This window comes from Labeo rohita, chromosome 8 (genome assembly GCF_022985175.1).
Source record: "Labeo rohita strain BAU-BD-2019 chromosome 8, IGBB_LRoh.1.0, whole genome shotgun sequence".
NCBI lineage: Eukaryota > Metazoa > Chordata > Actinopteri > Cypriniformes > Cyprinidae > Labeo > Labeo rohita.
The window spans coordinates 34,718,035-34,745,739 of record NC_066876.1 but is presented as its reverse complement, the minus strand read 5'-3'; the positions used below and the strand labels follow the sequence as shown (position 1 = coordinate 34,745,739).

The following is a 27,705-nucleotide window of genomic DNA, read 5'->3' as shown; positions in this document are numbered from 1 at the left end:
TGTAAATATTTTTACTTTTCATTTTTCATGTAACTGTTCATGAATGTTTTGAGAAAACATGAATCTATCTTATATTTAAGATACTGCTGTACATTTTTGTAATACATGTAAAGGTTTTTTGACATTTTTGAGAAAGTTTGAAATTTTGTTTTTAAAAGAAATTTTGTTTTATATCTGTTCTTTTTTATATATATATATATATATATATATATATATAAATGTTGTCATTCATTTTTGTATGATTTGTAAAATAAAATGTTCCACTAAAATGTTACTCTGTCATGTTTTTAGTTATTTACTCAGGTACTTCAAGTATATCCTTCGGCTGCATATACGGTGGGAGAAAAAGTCTATGCTATATGATACACATATGGTACAACACAGGAGTTGCATTTTATGCTTTTCTTTATTTACTCTCTGTATGGTCCACATAATAGCGGATTCAGGTCAACCTAAAGTTAAGTGTGAAAGCCTTCTGGTGTCTTGCATCTCACAAGAATCACTTGGCAGTCATGCGCATGACATGTTTGACCATGTTCCCGATGCCATCAAAGATGTAATGGTAGTGATAGTCAGTCTCCCACATGAAGGTTGGAGTGCTGATCACCTTGTTTTTCTCATCCACATAGGCCTCGTGAGATGGGCAGTTAAGGGAAAAATCATGTTTTCATGACATCAGGTTGACACATACTTAGAGATGCAGTGACTTACTGCTTAATTTAAAGGCACACTTTAAGTTTTATGCTTAAAAAAACGAATTGTACGCTTGGGAAATATGTTAAAAATGAAAGTGAAAGGATATGTAAGGTTCACGAGTGTTGTGACGGGCCCCCATGCTCTTAACCGCCTGCACCATGTTGGTGTTGGGCCAGCGGCCCCAGCGGCTGCTCTCGTCACGTTCGTAACCCATCGTGACCTCCAGATTGGGCAGGACTCTGCACGCCAGGAGAGGAGCCATGCTAGACAGACTGAGTCGAAGAGAGATTACAATTCAGGTCAGTTGAAAAACATTTAAACAATTTCATTAAATCATATTTACAGACCACAATTCAAATGCTTCTGTTTTACTTGTTTTCTGGACGCAACTGTAGCTACAGTAGTCAACATTTGAAGTGGATGAAAACCTTTCATCAAAGCTGTCCTAAAAACAAAACACTACCCGTAGCTTTAAATTTACACTACCCGTTGTAAATTTAAAGCTTCCGGTCTCATCAGCGTTCATTTTTAACTGTACAAAACAGCTCGTTTTGCTGCTTGATGTTGCAGATTGGTGTGTCTTACCATATTATTTTAATGTATTGTCTTAATTATAAGCATACTTGTTTGTTACTGCTCAGTGTTATTCTTCTCGCATTTCCTTATAGCGGCTAATGAACCGGAAGTCTCACCCATAAGGCTTACTTCTGCATTGAAGAATAAGGTGGATACATGAAAAATGTAGATGAAGCAAGAAAAACGTATTTGTTTTATACTTAATTAGTGATAAGTGTAACTAATTTGATTAGTGACCTAAAAATGGTGCATAATCTTAAATAATTATCATTCACTCATCTGTATGTTGTATCAGCAAGGATTAATTCAGACGGTATATACACAGTTTTAATGTTATTAGAGTGATATACCCAATTGGCTTGCGGGCGCGGTGGAAGTCCTTCATAATTCTTTCCACATCATTATTCAGCTTGCAGTCTTTGCCGTCTTTGCTGAAGGTGGACCTGCTCATAAAAATGCAAAAGTCAGCAGAAATACAGTGTCAACACTAATTTTTTCCCTGTTAATAATTGTTTTTTCAAACATGACATATGAGGAACAGAAATGAAGAATGAAAAGCAACTTTCTCAGTTCAGATCTTGTAAAGGTGCTGAAGTGTAATTGGGCTATCTGCAACCGGATTGGGCTCAGACGTGGATTTCCACATAGACTTAACCAATTGTTTGCTAATAGTGAAACATGATAAGAGGATTTTCGCTCCAGGAATAGAGATAGATCTGGGGTGATTAATAGCGAAAAGGCCAATCTGCACATAATCTGAGGGTCATCAAAGTTTAAGAATGTTTAGATGGATTTCATAACGACTCTTGATAGTCTATACGTGCATATGTGCCTATCAGGATATGGCACTTCATTCTTTCCAATAACATTTAATAACATTTGAACTAGCGTTCATCAGCTAAACGACACTCTCTCTCACAGGTTCTTGACTATTCCGTGGCCTCCCGGGAAGATGACGGCATCAAAGCTGTTGACGTCCAGTTTGGACAGATCGTTCATCTGCATCATGCCCTGACCGTGGCTGAATCGTGCAGACTCCATCATCATGTTCCTGCGGAGAGAAAACACTTTGGTATCAGATGGTCATGGTACATTTTGGTTGTTATATTTCCACAAGATGAGTGAGATACGCTGAATGGGAATATGAAAGGTTGCATATTTAGTATATTTAATGTTATATTTCATTTTAATGATGTCTACCTGTTGTCACTTGATGATGGCTGCATCCTCATGTGGTCCATGACGTGCATTTGCTGCTGGTTTGGAGCAAAGATCTGAAAGCGGGCTCCATTACGGCTCAAGTGGTACATGGTGCTTCAAAAAGAAATGGCATTATTTATTAATTATATTTTTCTAGCATACTTGATTCTGATTTGCAGCATTTAGCTGTCCAAATATTTCTAAGCTTATGCGCTGAACTAAACCAGGTAACCAAGAGTAATAATTTCAGCTCAAATCAATATTTATTTATTTATCTGTTTATTTGGCAAGTAGTCTTGTAATAAGGATCATGTGCAGACATCCAGTCATTATCTCTACATAAACCCTTGTTGACACTGTCAGAGTTTATTTTGTGATAATGACCAGGTAACTATACATTATCCCTTACATAATATCCCTAACATGTTATAAAGATATAAGAGCGTTCGACTGTTGTCACACTATTGCTTTTTAATGATGCTACTGCAAGACGACAACTGCTACACTGCAAATATTTATTTAGTTAAATTCTTGTTTTTGCAAAAGTGCATAAGATTCTTTCAGGAAATGTATCTCAGATCTACTTTTTTTTTTTTTACCTCATATGCAAATAGTATTTTCTTGATTTATTCAGAAATATAACAACATTTGTGGATGCATATAAGCTTAAAACTACAAAATTCAATTTGCTAATAAAATAGCAAAATTAAACGGAATTGAATTTTTATTTGACACAATTTAGAATTTAAAGTATGTGTGGTAACACTTAATAATATATTATAATAAGCTTTATTTGTTAATATTAAACTACTAACAATAGTTCATTAATCTTATTTAATGTTAATCTCAACATTTACTACTACATTTTTAAGATTGAAGAACTTGTATCCATATTATTTAATGCAATGAAAACTTTTGAACTAACATTTAACAAAGATTAATAAATGCTGTCTAGTTTTTTGTTAACAAATCAGACCTCATTGTGAAGAGCTTGCTTTAAACATTTTAATGTTTTTACTAATAAACAACCAAAATAATGATTAAGGAATGATATTTTGAAATGCACACTGCTGTATACTTACTAGGCAGCCTCATGGATGTCAGTTCCATCCCACCAACCGCAGCCAGAGAAAACCTTCAAAAGCAAATCTGGTTACATATTCAAATCTAAACAAGAAATTAAACTGTACATCCATTATTTATATAACCTGCCAGTTTATATATGACCATGGACCAGTCATAAGGGTCAATTTTATGAAATTGAGATTTGTACATCATCTGAAATAAATAAGCTTTCCATTGATGTATGGTTTGTTAGGATAAGACAATATTTGGTCATGATACAACTATTTGAAAATCTAGAATCTGAGGGTGCAAAAAAATCTAAATATTGACAAAATCACCTTTAATGTTGTCCAAATGAACATTACTAATCAAAAATCAAGTTTTGGTATATTAACAGTAGGAAATATACAAAATATCTTCATGGAACATGATCTTTACTTAATATCCTTATGATATTTGGCATAAAAGAAAAATTGATCATTTTAACCCATACAATGTATTTTTGGCTACCGCTACAAATATACCCATGCTACTTAAGACTGTTTTTGTGGTCCAGGGTCACACATGTGTGCGTAGCATCCAGTGTCCTTACCACAGCGATGTTGGTGTTACCCCAGTTGCCCCAGTCTCCCCCATGATGCATCAGGCAGGCGGGTTGGCGCATCAGCATGACCGCGGCCTGCTTGGCGAGGTGTGCCCGTGATGCCAACATGATGCTGAGTTTACAACACAGAGATCAAGCGCTAGAGAGTTGTGCAGACTGAACTCGACGTGTCCAATCCTGCAGCAGAGGAACCTCGGCTCTTTTATACTAATGTTGCATGAGAGACGTCACTCTGTAAGCTACGTTTCTGAGAAGATAAGGTACTTTGTCTGAGCAACGCTTTTCCTTTCTTCATTGCTTATCTAATAATACCTTCCTCAGTTATCTTATTACCTTAAGTCATTTGGTCAACACCCGGCCGTTGATGCTTTGCCGGGGCTGCGGCCGTTTACCTGCATTTACCTCCATAAACAGACTGTCTGTCTGACCCGTCTGACCTGACGCCTCACTCGCCTCACTTAATTGCTAATGATAAATTGCGTAGTTCGCCAAACTCTTGAACATGTATAATAATAAAATCTAATCAGCATGTATAAAATGTTTTTTTGTCATTTCATTTTATTTTTTACATGTACAAGAATCAGTCATACGGGTCCATTTTTTTAAAAATGGAGATTTATACATTATCTGAAAGCTGAATAAATAAGCTTTCCATTGATGTATAGTTTGTTGGAATAGGACAATATTTTAAAATCTGGAATCTGAGGGTGCAAAAAAATAAAAAAATATTGAGAAAATCACCTTTTAAGTTTTCCAAATGAAGTTTATAGCAATGTATATTACTAATTAAAAATTACGTTTTGATATATTTACGGTAGGAAATTTACAAAATATTTTCATGGAACATGATCTTAATATCCTACTGATAATTTTTGGCCTAAAAGAAAAATCTTTAATTTTGACCCATACTGTTGACATATTGTTGGCTATTGCTACAAATATACCAATGCTACCTATTTAATGTATTCATGCTACTTATTTATCATTTATGTATTATTTATAATTTAGGGTCCACTCTGAAAATCTTCAGCTGCAAAACTTTTTAGACAAAAAATAAAAGAAAAGGTGTGACAAAAATGTAATCTACATGTATAAAATTTTATTTTTTATTTGATTTATTTATTTATTTTTAGGGAATTTCACAATTTATTATATATATATATATATATATATATATATACATACACTATTGTACATAATATTATATAATATCATATTTTTTATTTTATTAATTAATTTTTTCCTTACATTACAATTTCTTACAATTTTTTTTCACTCAAAATATTTTGCATATATTATAATTAACAGGTTATCTCAGACATTGGACTCACGCTTAGTGTTATTTTAGTATCATTAAGGTACTATTATAGTAATACTCTGAATAGGTTTTAACAGTTTTTCTTTTGTATTTTAGTTAAAGTTTTAATTTTGTCATTTTTAGTAGGTTTTTAAAAATGTGTGTTTTTTTTTATGTAGTTTTTGTTAATTTTTATTTCAGTTGTAGTTATGCCTTGGCTAGTAGTATATATATATATTAACCCTTTGTTGTATTGCCTATAAAATGCCATATGCAACATCATCATAAAAATGACTGACATGAATGTCTATTGATGCGTTCATCAAACAATAAAAACTTTACCAGCTATGTGTTACTGAAATGTTTTACTGGGTAAACTGAATTAGAGAAACGTGTTAAACGTTTGCTGTTTGAGGCATCTAGAGCTTCTGATTGAATTGAATTGAATGAGATAGTGGCCTCTAAAGCCTATTACTTAATAAGGCTCTTAAACACAGTAATACTATGTGGTGTCTGCTGGAAGCCCGGGCATTGATCCAATGGGTTGTAGTCGTCAGTTAGAGATCCAACAGGACGCACTATAAAACCTTCTCAACGGTCAGATTACACTAGTACACTACACATGAAACTTACTGAGCCTTACTAAAGAAATAAACACTTTCAAGTCACTGCATGAGTCCAGGATTAACAAGACTTGTGCAACAAAAAAGCTAATGTAATAAATGATGCTGGTGCATTTATTTAAAGAGAATTACAGGATTAACAAGAATTTAAACCGCTTTATCAAACTCAAATCAACCGAAAACCTTTAGAAACCTTCAGGGAAATTCACACGTCAATGTATCTTATCAAATCAAGATTTGATAGTATGTGTTTCATGTATATATTGTGCTTGTCTCAGCGTTTACAGATCTTCCGGTTGAAGGACGGGCAGCTTAGCTCTCGTCTCATCTTTGACATTTGGCTGCTTCTCTGGAAAGATTCTTATGTAGTTCATTAGGGAATCTATGATCAACAGCCGTTCACTCACGTATCTGTGGTGAATAAGTAATACATATTTTTGACCTTCCTTCAGCTTACAGAGAGACTGACTGAGAAGTTTAAGCCTTTTGGTAGGGTAAAAAAAAAGGCTAAACTGTAAGACCTGTTAATCAGCAGACACGATGGCACAATGACAGAAGTGGGACAGCGTAACCTTCACTGCAGAGGAGGGTTAAGAGTTCACAACTCTCCTGAGACGCATTCTGTGCACGTCCTGCGCTCTCCTCTGCCGCTCTGACATGGTGCTGCTGAGATTGCGCTTGATGGCTGGGAGAAGCACAGTTTCTCCTTTACCGGCGTGATTCGGGATCCTGGGGTGAAATGATCAAAAATTGTTTCAGAATTATGGGATGCCTGTGGTATTCTGTGATAGTGATAATAATAGAAAATCAGCCTACTGTTTCTTTGGCAGTGGTTTGAGAGGTAGTTTTGGAAAATGCTCAAAAACTTCAGCCCTAAAAAAGAACCATAGGTTTAAATGTGCAAATAAAGTGCCAATGATTGATTCTGAATAGGCAAATGGAATATATGATATAATTAAATAATTAAAAAATCTATTATTTATAGACACAAAAAAACAACAACAACAACAACAACAAAAAAAAAAAAATATATATATATATATATACACTACCAGTTTTTTAAATGTTTTTTTAAAGAAGTCTCTTCTGCTCACCAAGCCCGCATTTATTTGATCCAAAGTACAGCAAAAACAGTAAAATATTTGTATTATTTAAAATAACTGTTTTCTATTTGAAGATATTTTAAAATATAATTTATTCCTGTGATCAAAACTACATTTTCAGCATCATTATTCCAGTTTTCAGTGTCACATGATCCTTCAGAAATCATTCTATATGCTGATTTGCTTTTTTTATTATTATTATTGTTATTATTATTAATAATAATATTTAAAACAGTTCAGCACATTTTTCAGGGTTCTTTGATGAATGGAAAAATCCAAAGATCAGCATTTATCTGGAATTATATAAGTTAATACTTTTATTTAGCAAGGATACTTTAAATTGATCAAAAGTGATGATAAAGACATTTATAATGTTACAAAAGATTTATATTTCTTCTGATCTTTCTTTTCATCAAAGAAATCTGAAAAAAATTCTACTCAGCTGTTTACAACATAGTAAAAATAATTATCACTATATATATGGTCTTGTTTTTATATCCTAGTGGGGACCTAAACCTGAATACACAGAGACTCATGGGGACTCGTGTCAACGTGGGGACCTAAACTGGGGTCCCCATGGGGAAACAAGCTTATAAATCCTACAGAACGAGAAAGTAAAAATTAATAAAGTTCTCTATAAGGGTTAGGTTTAGGGTAAGAGGATAGAAAATACCGTGTGGACAGTATAAAAACCATTGTGCCTATGGAGAGTCCCCACAAGGATAATTAAACCAGACATGTGTGCGTGTGGCCAGGTCATATTGCACCCAAAAATCAAAAGAAAAAAAGAAAATTATATTGTATAAACAAAACAAAGCCTGTTGTGACCATTATTTATTTATTATTTATTTTGTGCATTGTGTTCCAGTATTGTATTATTATTATTATAATTATTATTATTATTATTATTGTTATGAATAATAATAAATATATAATATTTTAATTGAAGTTATGCAAAATGTAGTTTATTTCTTTCTTTGATAAAAAAAAAATATATATAAATTATAATAATATAATTATAATAAAAAATAAATTATGTATTTTCATGGTATTACATTATTTATTTTAATGACAATCCTGTTTCCTGTTTTTAAAATTATTATTAAAAATTCCCAAAAATTATTTCTTAAAATAAAATACTTAATAAATAAATATATATATATATATATATATATATATATAATTCATTTTACATTTAATTTAAAATAAATACATTTTAAATGAGAAAATTAGATTTCTTTTTTATGACATTTTATTTAAATTTAATGAGATGAAAATATAGTTTCTTTTCCACCTTATTTTTCCTGTAAGAGTGGGCGCAGCTATTTGTAAATTTTATGGTACTGGCTTCAGGTCTCATCGTGTCCAGCTATTTTTATCCATACAAAACTCGTTTTGCTGCTTAATACTGCAGATTGGTGTGTCTTACCATATTATTTTAATGTATTATCTTAACTGTGAACACACTTAGCGTTATTTCCCAATAGCGGCTGATGAACTGGAAGTCTTACACATAGGTTTACTTCCACACTGAAGAATAAGGTGGATTCCTTTCTTTCGATTTTTGTGTAAAATATGACCAGTATATTTCTTGACTGTCTTCATGGGATTGATTCAGAATAACAGTGCACCTGCTGTTGTCACAGAGTGAGGCTCTTGCGAGAGAGAAAACTTCAGCGGCCGATCTGTTTTTGGAAGTGATTTCTCTGAGCAGCATCTTGATCCGCAGCAGCTGAGTAAGGAAACATGAGTGTCAAGTATGAATATATGAATCTCAACAGACATGATGAAGCACTGCTGACCTCCTGATACTGCGTGGTGTTGGCGTGATAAAGCTGCCGGATGATGAGCTCGCACTCCTTCTGCGTCGGGGTGCGGGGCTGCTGGGACGGACTGCAAGTGATCCTGAGAGGCAGCAAAGATGTGACTGCACCTCCTCCTCCCACCTCGGACGCCTCCTCTGAGCTGGAGCGAGTGACAGCAGGAGGACGTGTGATTTAATTGGTGAAGTGAGGTCAGTTAATCAGAGATGCTAACTCAAAGGTTACAGAGATTTGCATGAACCTGATGAATCCACACTGGGAATTCTTCTCAGCTGAACCGCCGCTACTGGATTTTGAGGAATTACTGTTGGACCATATGGACTCTGTGTGGAGCACACCAGGGTAATTAGAGTCAACTACAACTACAGTTAAAACCAGAAAGAAAATCTGTTACTTAAACATTATCTGAATTCAATTAATATATTAAAAAAGTTTTTATTTCAGCTAGTGGCCAAGGCAACATTTCTCACTTTCTTTTGTTTATCCTTATGTATTAAAACGACTAAAACTGAAATAAAAATAAATAAAAATTATATCTACATATAGTGCTGGGCAATGATTAATCGCATCCAAACTAAAAGTTTTTGTTTATATAATATACAGTATGTGTGTGTACTTTTTACATGTATTTACATGTAAAAATGTATATATTTATATTCATATAATTTATATAACATATCAATATATTTAATATATAAACATAAATTGTTTCTTAAATATGTACATGCATGTGTGTATTTATATATATATACATATAATAAATATACACAGTACACACACACACATATTTAATGTACACAAAAACTTTTATTTTGGATACGATTAATCAATTAATTAATATTATATTATTAATTAATTAATCGTTGCCCAGCACTAAAAATGAGAAGAGCACACAACAAAATTACTACTTTAACATTAAAGTGAAAAAATATAAAAAACTCATTTAAAATATGAATACAAAACTATAACAGTCGTAATACCATAAAGTATGTCTGCATACTTAAAAACAAAATTATTAAAACTTTAATTAAAATATAAAAAATAATTTAAAATATTGATAAAAAGTATCTCAATAATACTATAATAAAAATTATAGAACACACTATATCTACAATCAAAATTTATAAAAATGACAAAAACAAAACAATTACTAAATTACTAAAACTATTTTTAAAAACTCAAATAGTACTAATCTCAATAGTACTAAACTAAATAAAATTATATCTACTATATATATATATATATATATATATAATATCTATTTAAAAACTAATTAAAATGACAAAAACAAAACAAAATTATTTAAATTTAAATATTAATAAAAAACTATTAAAAGTATCTCAATAATGCTACATATTTAAAATACAAAACACACAACAAATTACTAAAACTTTAATAAAAATGAAAAATAAATGTTTACAAATTATTTTAAATACTAACAAAAACTATTAAATTATCCCAATAATATTAAAATGAATAGAAATTATATCTACATATTTAAATACTAACAAAAATTACAAAAACACAACAAAATTGCTAAAACTTTAAATAAAATTAAAACTAAATATTTAAAAAACTAATTTAATATATTAATAAAAACTATTAAAGTATCTCAATAATACTAAAATGAATAAAAATGACAACCACAAAACACAATTACAAAAACTTTTTTTTATTAAAACATCATGTTAAAGAAAATCATTTAAAATATTAATAAAAACTATTTAAGTGTCTCAATAACACTGAAATGAATAAAAAATTATATCTATATATTTCAAAACTAATAACAATGACAAAAACTTTAATTAAAATTAAAACAAAATATAAAAACCTAATTTAAATATGAATAAAAACTGTTAAAGTATCGCAATAATACTAAAATGATTAAAAATTATATCTACATATTCAAAATAATAACGAATAAAAATAACAAAACCAACAAAATTACCAAAACTTTAACTAGATTTAAAAATATATATAAAAAAATAGAAACCAATTCAAAATAATAATAAAAACTATAAAATCATCTGAATAATACTAAAAATGAATAAAAATTATTCAAAACTTTAACTAAAATCAGAAAATATAAAAATAAAAACTAATTCAAAATAATAATAAAATCTGTAAAAGTATCTCAATAATACCAAAATAGCACTAGATGACATTAATCTTCCCAATGGGATTTCTAAAGCAAGTTCTGCATCATTACATGAGTATATTATGAATATAATTATGAAAAATTAGGCTTGATAAAACATAACCTACCTTTCGAAGAATTTTCATGTTCCATAATCAGCTGATACTGTAATTCTGTAAAAGAAGAAGTAAATATGCAAGTGTGAAAATGATATTTGTGCGTATTAAAAAAAAACCCTCATTACATAATAATTGATATCTAATATGTTAATTGGTTGTCTAAAATGTTAAAAAATACATTAAACCTAGATTTGGCATTTAAAATTGAAACTAAAATATCACATCAATATTATATTTAAAATATTTTGTTCCTCAATTAGGTTTCAGTTCCCCCTTTAAAAACAATGGTTTGCTCATTCCTACATCATGTTTGAGGAAGTGACATCATCAGCAACCTTCTGGCCACATGCTTCAAACTGAAGTAAGTTTGTTTTACAGTCTTCATCAGTATTTCATTACATCTGATCTCAATATTTCAACTGTTATGGGGTAAAAACATTTTAACTACTAGAATATTGCGGTAACGTGTTTCTCTATTGCGTACCTCAAGTGTCTAATACAGTTTTCACCCTGGTGTTTTAGACCCTAAGTGGTAAAATGTGATTTTTTTCAAAGTTCAGCAACCTTCTCAAATAAAAACAACAACAACAACATTTACTAAGGACTGTAGAGCAGCACACCTTTATTAACACGCTTCAGATCTTCAATTTCCACATGCAGTCTCTCCAGTGTGTCTTTATGCTGTTGTTGGAGGAACAGAATATCTTTCTCCAGAGATGCGACACGTGTGTTGTGTGCATCTACCCTGGGCTTGATGTCCACAGGTGGAGATCTGACCACTGAGTCACTGGACAGAAGTCTGGGGTATCTCACCCGGTCCAGATCTCGAACCCTGGTCCAGCTGGGCAGGTTTCGCAGCGGTGGCAAATTACTGGTGGACATGGTGCTATTAATACCTCATGGATCTTTGGCACATACTCTCTATTTACAGCTGAAGTCAAAAGTTTACACAGACTTTGTGAAATCTGCAAAATGTTAATTATTTTACCAAAATAAGAGGGATCATACAAAATGCATGTTATTTTTTATTCAGTACTGACCTGAATAAGATATTTCATAAAAAAGACATTTACATATAGTCCACAAGAGAAAATAATAGTTGAATTTATAAAAATGACCCAGTTCAAAAAGTCTACATACGCTTGATTATTAATACTGTGTTGTTACCTGAATGATAGTGATAGTTGTTCATGAGTCCCTTGTTTGTCCCGCTCACTGTTCTCGAGAAAAATCCTTTTTTGTGGTTTTTCAGCATTTTTGTGTAGTTGAACCTTTTCCAACAATGACTGTGTGATTTTGAGATTTATCTTTTCACACTGAGGACAACTGAGGGACTCATATGCAACTATTACAGAAGGTTCGAACGCTCACTGATGCTCCAGAAGCATTAAGAGGGGGGTGAAAACTTTTGAAATTTAAGATCAGGGTAAATTTCACTTATTTTGTCTTCTAGGAAACAAGTAAGTATCTTCTGTAGCTTCTGAAGGGCAGTACTAAATGAAAAAATATATGATATTTTGGCAAAATAAGAAAAATTTACACATCTTCATCCTGTTCAAAAGTTTTCACCCCCCAGCTCTTAATGCATTGTTTTTCCTTCTGGAGAGTCGGTGAGTGTTTGAACCTTCTGTAATAGTTACATGTGAGTCCCTCAGTTGTCCTAAGTGTAAAAAGCTAATCAAAATCATACAGTTATTGTTGGAAAGGGTTTCAAATACACAAAAATGCCAAAAAATCACAGAATTTGTAGGACCTAAAGGATTTTTCTGAAGAACAGCGGGCAGTCTAACTAAGGGACTCATAAACGACTATCACTAAACAAAAATATAAGAGCTGTGGATCATTCAGGTAACAACACAGTAGTATGAATCAAGTGTATGTAAACTTTTAAACGGGGTCATTTTTATAAATTCAACTACTGTTTTCTCTTATGGACTATTTAAGAATATCTTTTATGTGAAATATCTTATTCAGGTCAGTACTAAATAAAAAATAACATGCATTTTGTATGACCCCTCTTATTTTGGTAAAACAATTAACATTTTGCAGATTCAGCAAGGTGTAACGTTATGTAAACTTTTGACTTCAACTGTATAACGTTAAACGCAATATGAACCTCGTATGAGGCAAAGATCAATCCATAAGCATCTACACGGTACATTTTAAAGCTAAAAAACGTTATATGTTAATTTCATCGCAAGATATATGCTATACAAGTCAGCTTTTAAAATGTAGCTTTATAATATGAGTCTGGCCTTATTTACATGCAACATACCTCATTTCCATAATCGATTTTTCCACAGCTTTCGTCATCCATCACTTCGCGGCTAACACATATTAAACACTCGATCAAATGAAGCCCATTTATATGAATAACTGAGCATATTGGAAACATTTAAACGAGTATTTCTTCAAATTAATGTCATTTATCCTCGCTTCAGCTTAAGTGCCGGTGCGGTGTCGCTTCCTGGATGAATCAAACGTTGCTATGGCTACAGCGGCGCACGCATCGATTTCGACGTGCACACGCATTGAGGAAACACGCACGCACATGTTGTTTAGACTTTTTTTTTTATTTTCCATGTCAGTAAACGTATTTCAAATGAAACACAGAAAGGAAACGAGAAATAATCTAGAACACAAAACCACCGGATTACTATAAAAACAACCAAAATTGAACAGCATGTGTGAAATCTGACCATTCACAGTCCATTTATGCAACACAAGTGCAGTATCAAATGTCATGCAGTGATTTTATCAAAAATAATCAGACCAGAGTGAATCGTGGATACAATCATAATCGAATGTGTTAAGACTCGTTCATCGCTCACACTATTACTATCAAAACACAGCAAATACAATTTCACAAAAAAACAAAAAAGTCCAATTAATATAGAACACACTCACAAGGTGATGTTGGCAAACCTGAAAGCCTCCAAATTACAGGTACATAAAATATTCACTTTCTAGTTTCTTTGAGAGTTTGTTTCGACCGGAGAATAAATAATAAATAATTTGTCCATCCATCTTGGGCTATATGTGCGTTAAAGTGACATTAGAATTACTGATTAAAAATTATGTTTTAAAATGCAATGGGGTGAATGTGTGGATATGGCAGCATCTGTGTACTAGTGATTAATTACAATAAATAAAAGTATACTTTGATAGCACGAAAGGAAAAAAAATGAAAGAAAATAGACTGATTGAAAAATAGGAACATGAGTCAAAAAGTGCAGCTCAACATTTTAAATGGAAAAACATGAGAAACCTGCAATGAATCCTTTGGATAAACAAAAATAAGACTAATTCCCCACAGTTTAGTGTGCCAACGAAATTGCCAGTAAATGCATCTCCAAGCATAACGCTGAGATGCTTTGCATCCTTCAAGTCTTTAATCAACAAAGCGTGCCAAAAAATACTCTGTTTTCTAAATCTGTGTGGGTTTTTATTGCCAGATACATGCAAAGTACTGCAAGATGAATTTGAATGGAATTCTACAAGCAATGCCATAATTATTCTCTTTGATTTATTCCATGCACTCAAGCTCTGCCAAAGTATAACATTCATTTAAATGTGTGCATGGGCATTCTGCATGGTCTGGAATACTGATTATATATTTGTTTTTGATGGCGCACCTAAAATCTGAACATCGTTTCTTTATCTGAAGGCCAAAGGCGTGGCGTTGGGCGGGGAACATGTGGGGAGATAGCAGTTGGCGATCAGGGTGTGTAGGCCGGTGGAGGTTGGAATTGGTTGGCAATGTCGTAGTCGACTGGGTATGTTTCACTGCTCTCCTCCATCTCTGAGAGGAGCTCCAGGGCTTGCTCCTCTTCCTCTGTGGGGTAATGGCGGAGCAGGTTGGCGGCCGTGGCTAAAATGGAGGCGCCGCCTGCGCCGGCCACTAGGTAGAAGCTGATGGCAAAAGTGACGTAGATGAGCGAGCCGTGGTACTTCTTGTGCTGCTGCTGCAGGGACAGAATCAGTTCAGAGGCCCAGTAGCAGAAGCCGATCACTGTGGCACACTGGAGCACTGCAATACAGAGAGTCATAAAGACATTAATGGAACAGTTCATCTCAAAAAAATGAATGGTGTGCTGAAAATCTTTTACTCCTGTCAAAAATTGCTTGTACATCTCTCATTACTATGTTTTTTTTTTTCTTCAATTGGCACAAGTTAGGTATTTCTTCTTGTAACTGATAGGCCTCACTGACGTCTCAGTTTTTGAGTGAAAAAGCATATTGTGCATGATTTTGGCAGTGTTCACTTAGAAACTGAGGTGCAAAGCTCAGCTCAATGAGGCCTATGATCAAACAGTTTAAAAAAGAAATGGGAAATGTATTAACAATTGAAAGAAGTTGACAAAAAGTCAATATATAGCACAGTGAGAAATTTATAAGCAGTGTTTTGTAGGTTTGTCCATTTTGATTGGGAATACCATAAGTGTAACAAGATCAGCAAAGAACAAATCTTTAAAAGTTGTTATACCCCTATGTAAGCAAAGTCAGTAAATTTTAGTCTATTGTGACGTTAATTAAGATTTTACGGGAAAAGAAAATCCACCCTCCATACGTGACCCTGGACCACAAAGCCAGTCATAAGGGTAATTTTTTTTTTATTGAGATTTAAATAGAATAAATAATCTGAATAAATAGTCTTTTCATTGATGTATGATTTGTTAGGATTTGACAATATTTAAACTATTTGAAAATCTGGAAACTGAGGGTGCAAAAAAAATCAAAATATTGAGAAATTCGCCTTTAAAGTTGTCCAAATGAAGTTCTTAGCCATGCATATTACTAATCAAAAATTATGTTGTGATATATTTAAGGTAGGAAATTTACAAAATATCCTAATGGAACATGATGTTTACTTAATATCCTAATGATTTTGGCATAAAAGAAAAATTGATCATTCTGACCCATGCAATGTATTTTTGGCTACTGCTACAAATATACCCGTACAACTTAAGACTGGTTTTGTGGTCCAGGGTCACATATGTGATGTGTTTTAATATATGTGTGTTGATTATTAAATCTGAAATTAAATCTATTCATAATATAAAGCAATTGCATCTCTTCACAAGACTTGTATTAAACCACTTAATGCATATGGATCCATTTTATGATGCGTTTATGACCTTTTTGAATCTTTTACCTTTTGATGACCAGGACTTTCAGTGGAGGAACGGAAACCTCTCAGGTTTTATTAAAGGTGACATATGATGAAAATCTGACTTTTTCCATGTTTAAGCGCTATTATCAGGTTCCCAGTGCATCTACCAAGCCAGAAAATGTTTTGGTAAGCCTTTGCAATCTCGTGAAAATACTAGCCGCTTAGATTTCGCTCACCCAGTAATGTAGAAAGGGATTCTTATTATAATATTATCACCCCTTAATCTGCACGTTTCCACCCACAAACAGTGTACTAATTCTAATGCCATGGCAAAAGTTTGTGCAAAGCATGCTAACCGTTCTGTCATTGGCTGCACAGACGAGCACAGAACACTATTTAGAGTCCCAGCCTCAGAGGAGACAAGAGAGCAGTGGATTTATTGATTTATTTACTGTATATTACGCTGCTGCCACACAGATTTAATAAAAAACATGGAATTTCTTTCCCAGCTGTTTACCTTCACAGACATAACCAACTGTTTTTTTTTTAGCTTGTGTGTTTATTAAACATAGACTTGCGTGTATTTGACTACTTAGTTTAGTACTCACATGCTGTGTGACAGGCACTTTCTGTGTGCGTGCTTCGGATGTGTGCGCTCAGAAAACCGTATATCAGAAGTTTAAACTGATATGGTTTAAATCGTATGATTTCAGCACGATAGACATGATAATAAAAACCAAACAGATGTTTTTTAGCAGAGCATCTGAGGTATGAGCTGTAAAGGCACAGCTCTATTCTGGAAAAGGGGGGGCGGGGAGCAGCAGCTAATTTGCATTTAAAGAGACATGCACGAACACAGCGTGTTTCTGCTTCCACTCAAAATAGGCATTTTAAAATGATACAATATATGATCTGTGGGGTATTTTGAGCTGAAACTTCACAGAAACATTCTAGGGACACCTGAAAGGGGATCTTATTATATTACATATTGTAAAAAGGAGCACAATAAAGAACTAAATTCTTCATGATTTAATACCTGTGAGGATGTGAGCGAAAGCATATCTGCGTGTGATCTTGAGGGCTGGGTGTTTTGGTCCAAAGACATCCAACAGAAAAGCGGTGAGGCTGCACAGAATGCCCAAGAAACAGAAAGCCGCAATGACCCGCAAGAGCAGGATGGACTGAGAGTTGATGCAGTAATCTGTGAGAGGGAATGAACAAAGCAGTTTATCATTAAAAATGCAAGTAGAATCGAGTAGAAACACAAGCTTTTACTTCAAAATGTAATCTATGGTTTTTGTTTTTTGAGCAGTAATTTAGCATATCAGAATGATTTCTGAAGGATCATGTGACACTGAAGACTGGAGTAATGATGCTGAAAATTCAGGTTTGCATCACTGGAATAAATGACATCTTAAAATATATTCGTATACGAACTGTTGTATTAAACTGGAATAATATTTTACTACATTACTGTATTTTTGCTGAAACAAATGCTGCCTTGGTGAGCAGAAGAGTCTTAGTTTGGGATACCAACCCTTAATAAGGTTGTCATCTATATATCCCAGGACATCTGCGACACCAAGCTCCTGTCTGGGACAGGTTCCTCCATGGACGCGGAGCCAGGCTGGTTCTGCCAGGGCCGTACAGAGGGCCGTAATGGAAAGCGCCCCGGGCAGCGCGGATGCTAAACTCCGCTCTGGCTGTTTGGGTAGAGCTGTTCCACCTCTTCTCCTCCGGTTTCCAGGGGCAGCAGTTCCCGGTGGTGCATACATGGTCTTGAAAGCTCTGAAAACCCTTGATTAAAACAGTAAAACTAAAATACAGCAGAGTGAGAGTGGACAGATCTGGGGTTTGACCTTCGCTGGCCGCTAGAAATAAAAAATCAAAACAAAAAAAATTGTTATTGTAATCCAGAGCAAAACATGAGATTAAGTGTTAAAAAAATCATAAAATTATGGTAATTACTAAGAACTGGCTGGAACGGAAACACAACATTTGTATTAAGTTAATAAATTTACTGAGAGGTTGTGTAAATTATAGATCATTAATTAGAGCAGGAAATAATAATATTAAAAACAAATAATAATGCAGTCAGCAGATGCTTTCATCCAAAGTGACTTATTTTTAGCATTATTTTTAATAGTAAAACGACTTAGTTTTGTTCTTAATAATAAATTAACTATAGTAAACGATTGCTAGGAAGCCACTAATGACAATACAAGCAGATTAACCTACCTGCTAATAACTTTTATCATTATTATGTTAACTATTTATAAATAACAATGACAATTTATATATGATAAATAACACACTTAATAACAAAATAATACATTAGCAAAACTAAACAATCATCCTGTTACATAACAAAAGATTAAAAGTATATTATATTTATAAACAATTACACCTTTTATTTAAATAGTATATTTACCTGTTTGCTGTAACTGAAGCTCCTCTGTCAGTTTTTAATCAGATTTGATCATTAATGACATGAACTGGCCTTACACCTCCACAACACAAACAAAACCCTTTAAAAACCTTCTCAAATCCCACCAAAATATAAAATAACTTAGTAAAACAAATATATAACGTGTTAAGTTTCAAATGATCCCGCTGATCGCTGCTATATCGTAGACATTTTCGTGTGTTTTATTGTTGATTTCCAGTAAAAAACGTAAACAATAGTCCGACTGCTTCCTCCATCAGACGGACAGCTTCTCCTGCCTCAGACTTCCGTTTCCTGTGTGTTGCCGTTTGAACCAATCAGACGCGTCCTTTAGCAGACGTCATTTCTCGAGCACATGCACATGCATGACGTTAAGTGCGAGGAATCGAAAGTATTCTATGTGATGTAATTTGAGAATACCCCCCTCATAATGCATGTATATATGAATAATAATAATAATAATAATAATAATAATGCAGGAATGTTCATGCAGAGATAAATCTTTACTCTTATTTTTACGTTGCCTATTATATAAAAATTAAATGTAATAAATTAAAACTGACATTGAAGACGTATGCTTTCAGTGAAAAACAAAACAAAATGTTTTTTAAATAAAAAAATAAATCAAAATAAAAAACAGAAATTAAAATAAAAGAAACAATAATATTAATCAAATAACTTCAGTCTTATTTTACATTGCGCTATTATATGAAAATGATACAAAATAAATTAAAACTGACATTGAAGACGCACGCTTTCAGCTAAAATAAAACAAAATTTATTTAAATAAAAAAATAAAATAAAACAAAATAAAAAATATTGAAATAAAAGAATAAATAGCATTAATAAAATAATTAAAATATAATTACAAAAAAAAATAATAATTATTATTATTATTATAATGCATGTATATTCATGCAGAAGTAACTTCGCTCTTATTTTACATTTCACTATTATATAAAAATTTAATCTAATAAATAAAACTGACATTAAAGATGTACACTTTCAGTTAAAAAAAACTAAATGTATTTAAATAAAAATAAAACAACAAAAAAACATTGAAATAAAAGAATCAGTAACATTAATTAAATAATTAAATATAATTACAAAAACAATAATAATAATAATAAAAAAATGCATGCATATGCATGCAAAAATAACTCTTCATTCTTATTTTACATTGCACAATTATATAAAAATTAAATGTAATCAATTAAAACTGACATTAAAGATGTACACTTTCAGTAAAAAAACTAAATGTATTTAAATAAAAATAAAACAAAACAAAAACATTGAAATAAAAGAATCAATAACATTCATTAAATAATTAAATATAATTACAAAAACAATAATAATAATAATAATAATAATGCATGCAAATTCATGCAAAAATAACTCTTCATTCTTATTTTATATTGCACAATTATATAAAAATTAAATGTAATCAATTAAAACTGACATTGAAGATGTATGCTTTCAGCTAAAATAAAACTAAATGTATTTTAAAAAAATAAATAATAATAATAATAATTGAAAATTGAGATAAATGATAATTGAAATAAAATAATCAATACTATTAATAAAATAATTAAAATGTAATTACAAAAAAAAAACAATTATAATAATGCATGTATATTCATGCAGAAATAACTCTTCACTCTTATTGTACATTGTGCTATTAAGTGAAAATTAAATGTAATAAATTAAAACTGACATTGAAGACGTACGCTTTCAGCTAAAACAAAACAAAATGCGTTTAAATTTAAAATATGTATATATATACTGAAATAAAAAATCAATAACATTAATAAGATAATTAAAATATAATTAAAAAACAAAATTAAATCAAATAATCACTGTATTTGAAAGTGTTTGACGTCAACCATTAAAATAATTAAATAAAAGTTTATACATAAAATATAATTTTAAAATAAATGTACAATTTAAAATAATTACATGAATACATTTTACATTTAACCTTTTTTATTATTATCATTTCCTACTTTCATGATCACTTTCGCTACAGTCCTGACGGTGGCGCTACTGCCGTGCATTCGTATTAACAGGAAAACGCTGAAGCACAAAACAGGAAGTGGGAAGCCGCTGATAAACAGAAGTCTTGAAGTTGTGTGACATTTGAGAGAGATTAGTGTAGCTGAAGGCGGAAAACTTACATGCCATATAATCACAAATATAATTCAGTTATATGAAATGAAAGGCGCGCTGGAGCTTCTGCAGAGGGTGAGCGCACACCCGGATGCGCGGTGCTGGTTCGTCGCATGGAACCCGGCGGGCACATTGCTTGCGTCCTGTGGCGGGGACCGTGCGATAAGAATATGGGGTAAAGAAGGTAAGAACACAACATGCATGTTTTTTACACCATTATAAAATTTTGTCAAACTGACATGAGTGAATCATTAATATGTACAGCGATGCACTAAGAACAAACACCGTTATATGCTAAATTACAATAATATTTTACAATATTACTGGTTTTACTGTATTTATTAAATAAATGCAGCCTTGGTGGACCTCTTTCTTCTTTCAAAAAATATTTAAAAAAATCATAATCATTACAAACTGTTGAGCACCACTATATATTTATGTTATTTTATTTTTATTGTTTGTGTTTTATGTGTCTGATCTTTATTCTCAGGAGACAGCTGGGAATGTAAGTGTGTCCTGGCTGATGGACACCAGCGTACAGTCAGAAAGGTGGCTTGGTCTCCTTGCGGGAAATATCTGGCATCAGCTAGCTTTGATGCCACAACATGCATTTGGAAGAAGACGAATGATGATTTTGAGGTTTGTTTTTGCATTGGCATTTCTTCGTGTCCTTAAAGGAAAAGTCCACTTCCAGAACAACATATCAGAAATAATTTACTCATACCCTTGTCATCCAAGATGTTTATGTCTTTCTGTCTTCAGTCGTGAAGAAATTATGGTTTTTGAGGAAAACATTTCAGGATTTTTCTTTATATAATGGACTTCATTGGTGCCCTGATTTTGAACTTCCGAAATGTAGTTTAAATGCAGCTTCAAAGGCTCTAAATGATCCCAGTCGAGGAAGAAGGGTCTCATCTAGCAAAACGACCTGTCATTTTTTTTCGGAAAATAAATTTTTTTATACTTTTTAGTCACAAAAGCTTGTGTAGCACAGGCTCTGGGATGCGCGTTCACGACGTACTATTGAATCACGTCGAAAGGTCACACGGAACTACAGACCCAGTGTTTACAAAGCGAACGCACAAAGACTAAGAAAGTGCAAGTAAGTCCTCCTCTCAAGTTGTAGGAGAAAATAAGATGGAATTTATCGCCATACTCAGTACACAGACAATGAACTTACACGTGATTCGTAGTAGTGATGGGAAGTTCGGATCATTTTACTGACCCGGACCTTTGAGTCTCGGTCAGCAAAATGAACAAATCTTTTTTTTCGAGTCGTTTCGTTCATTTTAGCAAAATATGATTAAAATGTTACGTGTTACTTCCCTAACACATCTACTGCTTACACAAACATTGATCACACTACAAACAAGACAAAACTATAATGTTATAAGAAACACAAAAGATTAATTCATTGTTTACCTGGGTCTTTAGTCTATGATTAGCTCACCTCACCTCTTATCTGACAAGTTTTCGGGTTTGAGTCGTTCGTTCATCACGTGACAGCCCCATAAGATGAACGAACCACTCGAAAAACCCGAAGATTTGAAACAGGTGAACTAATTCCAGTACAGAACCTAATAGGATGTTGCGCATGCGCGACTGAACGAATCACTCCCTGAGACGACTCGTTCTTCCCGAGTCACATTGAAGATTCATTCAAAATGAAAGAATCGTTCAAGAACGACCCATTACTAATTCGTAGCATCGTGGACGCGCATCCCAGAGCCTGTGCTACACAAGCTTTTGTGCTTAAAAAGTATACAGATTTTTGTTTTTCGAAAAAAATGACTGACTGTTTCGCTAGATAAGACCCTTCTTCCTCAGCTGGGATCGTTTAGAGCCTTTGAAGCTGCATTTAAACTACATTTTGGAAGTTCAAAATCGGGCACCAATGAAGTCCATTATATGGAGAAAAATTCTGAAATGTTTTCCTCAAAAAACATAATTTCTTTATGACTAAAGACAGAAAGACATGAACATCTTGGATGACAAGGGGGTGAGTACATTATTTGTACATTGTTGTTCTGGAGGTGGACTTCTCCTTTAAAAGTTGAAGGAAGTAACATCGTTAACATCTTGTCGTGTATTTACAGTCGCTGACAGTGTTAGAAGGTCATGAGAACGAGAAGTCAAGTGTGTGGCCTGGGCTCCGTCTGGAAACTTACTGGCCACCTGTAGCAGAGACAAAAGTGTTTGGATCTGGGAAGGTACGTCAGAAAGTGATGATGGAATAGTAAAAACTCTCTCCATAGCAAAAATACTTCTTTAGAATGATATGCACTGATGAATCGTTCACAATAAAATGAGTAAATTTTATATTTTATGTTCACTTCAAGGTTTGACTTTGATTTTAAGGTAACAATTTTAAATGAAATGTATTACCATAATTCCCCAGTTTTCTGAAATGTTATCTAATTAAAAAGATAAAGCCAAATTCTTGTTTAATTTTGATGATATATTAGAGTTAAAGGTTTTACAAAAGAAATATTAGACATCTATTTTAATCACTCCATAAATCAGAAAATATAGTCAGCAGCCTGGAGAATTTTTTTTCGCCCTGTTTTATGAATTTTTTTTTTTAATATAAATCAGGCAAATTATATCGACACAAACCTTCATATATAGGAATAAAACTATAAGTTCATTCCATGTAATTGTTACTGAAGTGGGGGTTCAAAGCATGAGAATAAACAGATAAAGTGATACAAAATAAACCCTTAAATGTGTTTTCTTTCCACTAAAAGTTATGCAAGCAAGATAGCCCAAAAGTCTCAAAATCGATCAGTGCATGAAAAAACAATAGTTTTTCCCATAGTGTTTTGCCTTACAGCAGTTATTAAGATTGCTATTATTTGTCTTAAACCCTTTATTTTCCTTCTAGTGGACGAGGAGGATGAATACGAGTGTGTAAGTGTTGTGAATTCACACACACAAGATGTGAAACATGTCGTTTGGCACCCGACACAGGAGGTATGATATTCACATGCATGGTGCTTTCATTCTTAATGTTTTTACACACATGACTGGCTGTTTTTCTAAAGGTGAATCTGATTTATTTTTGCAGCTTCTCGCATCAGCCAGTTATGACAACAAAGTGTGTATTTATAAAGAGGAGGATGATGACTGGGAATGTAGAGCCACGTTGGAGGGTCACGAATCCACCGTTTGGAGTCTGGCCTTTGACCCTGAAGGACAGAGATTGGCGTCTTGTAGCGATGATCGTACCGTGAAGATCTGGAAGGAGTCGACGCCTGGAGATGGTGAGAGCTGAGGATTTCAAAACATTTCTTATGTACAGTTTGCTATTTTGAATGGTAAGTCAGTGGTTCTTGGCTTGGCTGTGATGGTGATTTTGTTGCAGGTTCATCAGATGAGTCCTGGAAGTGTGTATGTACCTTGTCTGGATTCCATGGGAGAACAGTATATGATATTGCATGGTAAGATGCACGGTGTTAACTTTAAGTCTTACCCTATAAAGCCTACTGTGTTATATTTGATATGTGAATTTCTAAGGCCTCAGTATTATCAACATGATCAACACTGCTGAAAACCTGTTGTACACAATCTGCTACATGCCCTCTGTCGTCTGATTGATAGTTTGTATATTTTTAGCAAGCAAAAGGTCTTTTAGTGTAATTGTACAAACGTCAAACTTCAACTTGTGGGTCACATGTCTTTTTACTGTGAAATGTTTACTCATATTTTTTTATTGTCAGTAATATTTCAAGATGAACACTTACTGGACTGAAGCAACTTTAGCTTTAGTTACTTGATTATCCATACATCATTTTTTTTTTTTTTTTTTTTAAAAAAATCATGTTAAATTGTATCACATATGATCATTAGGCTTTTAAGGGAACATTTATTTGTTCATTTCTCAATCATCATTGTATTGCATTGCTTTTTATGTTTTGAAACTACAGAGCTTTGAAAAATCACCTTACTAAGACTGATATTTATATGAGATTTTAATGTTATAAGGATCTCATTGATACACATTACAGGCTATCAGAATTTCATCTTACTTTTTGGTCATATAAATATCAGCATTTGCACCAAATTGCACATTTTTTAATTTTTGAAGTTGCAATCTGAATCAAATAATTTTCGAACCCGCACGGAAGTCCCAATCTGAATCAAATGATTCGCAGTCCGAATTTGTGATCTGAATCAAAAGATTTGCAAACCCGCTAAGAAGTTCCTATCTAAAAAATGATTCGACAGCCCGCTCTGAAGTTCCTATGTAAATCAAATGAATCGTGAACCCGCTCCAAAAGTCCGATCTGAATCAAATGATTCGCGATACGCGAAGTTCCGATCTAAATTAAATGATTCGCGAAGCCGCTCCGAAGTTCCGATCTAAATCAGATGGTTCGCAATACGCAAAGTTCCGATCTAAATCAAATGATTCGCGATACCAGTGCCGGCCTGTAGGTTTGCGGGGCCCTAGGCAAGATAATGAAAATGGAACCCACTAGTGTAAAAAACTGTCACGGAAATTTGACTAGTGAAAATAAAGCACATGAAATTTCAATATTTTCAATATTTAAGCATGAATGTGTATTAATCGTAACACATTCAACAAACATATGTAAAAAAAAAATATACACACACACATATATATATATATATATATATATATATATATATATATATATATATATATATTTTATATATTTAAATAAATAAAATTAAAAAAATAGGAGTGCAAGTGAGATTGAGTAAAGTATACACAAAAACTAAACAGAATAAATAGAGCATAAACAAAATAAACATAGGCTTTAATATTCATAAATGATAAGAAATGCAGGCTATTCTGCTTTTTTTTTTAAGGACTGATTGATGATCACATGAAAAAATATTTTTGAAAAAACTTTATTAAATTACAGTGGATCCGGGTCCGTAATTATAACATAACATGCTAAATGTGGCTCAATTTTTCCTTATATGACAAGTCTGTCTGTGATCATGGGCATCACTGCATGTAAAAAAAAAATTAAATAAATACTACAGCAATAAATATTATGTATATAGCAGTCAAAAAATCTATTTTTCCAGCCCTGGAAAGATATTGTTTGGATTCCATTTCTACCACAACTTCACTTTAATCTCTATGTCATTCTTTCATGTCAAATAATTTTAAAATAGCATTAATGTATAACAAGACTTCATTTCCAGAGACTATTCTGAGAGACAATATTAAGTCATTTCCAATGTCCAAACCGTAACAACAAATTTTATTATAAAATTAATTATGATTTAAAATCTTTGACATACAACCTGCAGAAACCCTGTCTTTGACTCAAAGTTCAGAAGTGACGTTTGTATTTTGGTCTTAATCTTGATGTTTAGGTGTCGTCTGACCGGTGCCCTGGCCACAGCGTGTGGTGATGATGGAGTCCGTGTGTTCAGAGAAGACCCCACTGCTGACCCAGAGCAGCCCGTCTTCTCCATGTCAGCCCATGTGCCCAAAGCCCACAGTCAGGACGTCAACTGCGTGTCCTGGAACCCGAAGGAGGCGGGACTGCTGGCCACCTGCAGTGACAACGGAGAATTTGCCATCTGGAAGTACAACTCTGATTCCTGAGCTGGTGAATGACACTCGAACAAACAAGAGCACTGAATACATTTCAACTTCTCAAGTGGCTCAAGGTCATAATGGCGAACAATAGCTGTTTTTATTCGGGCTGTAAGTGAGGAAACTGTGTGTTTTGGTGGCACTGGTGTATTTGAAGTGTATTGAAAGACAATACACTCTTTAACTCGCTTCATTCTCTGTTAGTGTTTTTGATGGGTCAGCTGTAACTTATCAAAACGTCTTTTGTCAGTATGGATGTATTTTAGCTTTATCTGTGGCTTAAAATACCTTCAGTGCTTTATTTAAATAAAGCTTTTTGATTCTGAAGATAAAAAATCATGTCCCAGAACCATCCATTTAGATTGATATTAACTGTGTTCAGAGTCTGTTTAGTAGTGAATTCATCTTTAATTGTGTTAAAGTAATATTCCACTTTGAATAGACCTTAGGGTAAATATTTAATTTTTGACAGGAATGAAGGCAAGGCTGTGACGGACTGAAGTACAACAACATGCTGATTGATGCAGTGTGTGCCGTAGTAAAGACTACAAGTTTGTCTTTTACAGCCTCATTTTTTAACCTTGTTAAATGAAATGTGACGTCTAACCTGACTAAGATGCATCTGAGTTCAAACATACAATGATAAAGTCATAATAGATGTTTATGGACATTCGAGAAGGCTCTAAAGTATTTCTACCATTAAAAAAAAAAAAAAAAAAAAAAAAGTACAAAATCTCTATTCAAAAATTTGTTTTAACTATAAAGTTCTTTTAAATCGTCCTTTTAGCAGTGTAATTTTTTCACTTCTGAATTTGAGTTACTAACAAAATATTGCATATTTTACATGGATGAGGATCAATTTTAGCAAATTTTTCACAACAACCTGACATTTAGCAATGTCTTGTCAATACTTTCAATTAAACAATGTGTTAAAATTATTTCAAGTTGTTTTTGACCTGGTATGTATAAACAAGAGTCTGATCATAAAGGCATAGTTCATCCAAAATTAACTGACTCCCAGTTAAACCATCCAAGATGTAGATAATTTTGCTTTCCATCAGAACAGATTTGGAAAAATGTAGCATTCCATAACTTGCACACCAATGGATCCTCTGCAGTGAATGGGTGTCGTCAGAATGAGAGTTCACACAGCTGA

At 33.0% G+C, this 27,705-nt stretch overlaps 4 protein-coding genes across 5 annotated transcripts; 1 reads left to right on the top strand and 3 right to left on the bottom strand.

Annotated features, from left to right (window-relative positions):
* Positions 1 to 380: 380 nt before the first annotated feature.
* Positions 381 to 4,332, bottom strand: gatd3l (glutamine amidotransferase class 1 domain containing 3, like). The gene is made up of 7 exons (XM_051117934.1): positions 4,130 to 4,332; positions 3,555 to 3,607; positions 2,473 to 2,586; positions 2,192 to 2,323; positions 1,623 to 1,715; positions 805 to 968; positions 381 to 636 (listed from the first exon to the last, which is right to left on the bottom strand). Exons 1-7 carry the CDS (start codon positions 4,247 to 4,249, stop codon positions 500 to 502), a joined length of 813 nt encoding a protein of 270 aa, XP_050973891.1. The 5' UTR covers positions 4,250 to 4,332; the 3' UTR covers positions 381 to 499.
* A 1,829-nt stretch (positions 4,333 to 6,161) lies between these two features.
* Positions 6,162 to 13,725, bottom strand: LOC127170134 (coiled-coil domain-containing protein 74A). The gene is made up of 8 exons (XM_051117932.1): positions 13,519 to 13,725; positions 11,864 to 12,114; positions 11,253 to 11,297; positions 9,229 to 9,310; positions 8,967 to 9,129; positions 8,796 to 8,896; positions 6,878 to 6,934; positions 6,162 to 6,790 (listed from the first exon to the last, which is right to left on the bottom strand). The coding sequence occupies exons 1-8, from the start codon at positions 13,554 to 13,556 to the stop codon at positions 6,652 to 6,654; spliced, it is 876 nt and encodes a 291-aa protein (XP_050973889.1). The 5' UTR covers positions 13,557 to 13,725; the 3' UTR covers positions 6,162 to 6,651.
* A 72-nt stretch (positions 13,726 to 13,797) lies between these two features.
* On the bottom strand, positions 13,798 to 19,093 carry tmem127 (transmembrane protein 127). 2 transcript variants are annotated; one of them, XM_051117935.1, is made up of 4 exons: positions 18,788 to 19,093; positions 17,894 to 18,227; positions 17,393 to 17,557; positions 13,798 to 15,273 (listed from the first exon to the last, which is right to left on the bottom strand). In XM_051117935.1, exons 2-4 carry the CDS (start codon positions 18,129 to 18,131, stop codon positions 14,963 to 14,965), a joined length of 714 nt encoding a protein of 237 aa, XP_050973892.1. In that variant the 5' UTR covers positions 18,132 to 18,227; positions 18,788 to 19,093; the 3' UTR covers positions 13,798 to 14,962. The 2 variants fall into 2 exon arrangements, with proteins under 2 accessions (XP_050973892.1, XP_050973893.1); XM_051117936.1 differs by having other exon boundaries at positions 17,894 to 18,153.
* Positions 19,094 to 20,859: 1,766 nt separating this feature from the next.
* ciao1 (cytosolic iron-sulfur assembly component 1) lies at positions 20,860 to 27,348 on the top strand. Its single transcript, XM_051117929.1, is given in 8 exon segments — positions 20,860 to 21,152; positions 21,459 to 21,607; positions 23,065 to 23,094; positions 23,097 to 23,178; positions 23,853 to 23,941; positions 24,036 to 24,231; positions 24,333 to 24,408; positions 26,324 to 27,348. Coding segments are annotated over 8 exon segments (996 nt in total). The 5' UTR covers positions 20,860 to 21,013; the 3' UTR covers positions 26,559 to 27,348.
* The last annotated feature ends 357 nt before the right edge of the window (positions 27,349 to 27,705 follow it).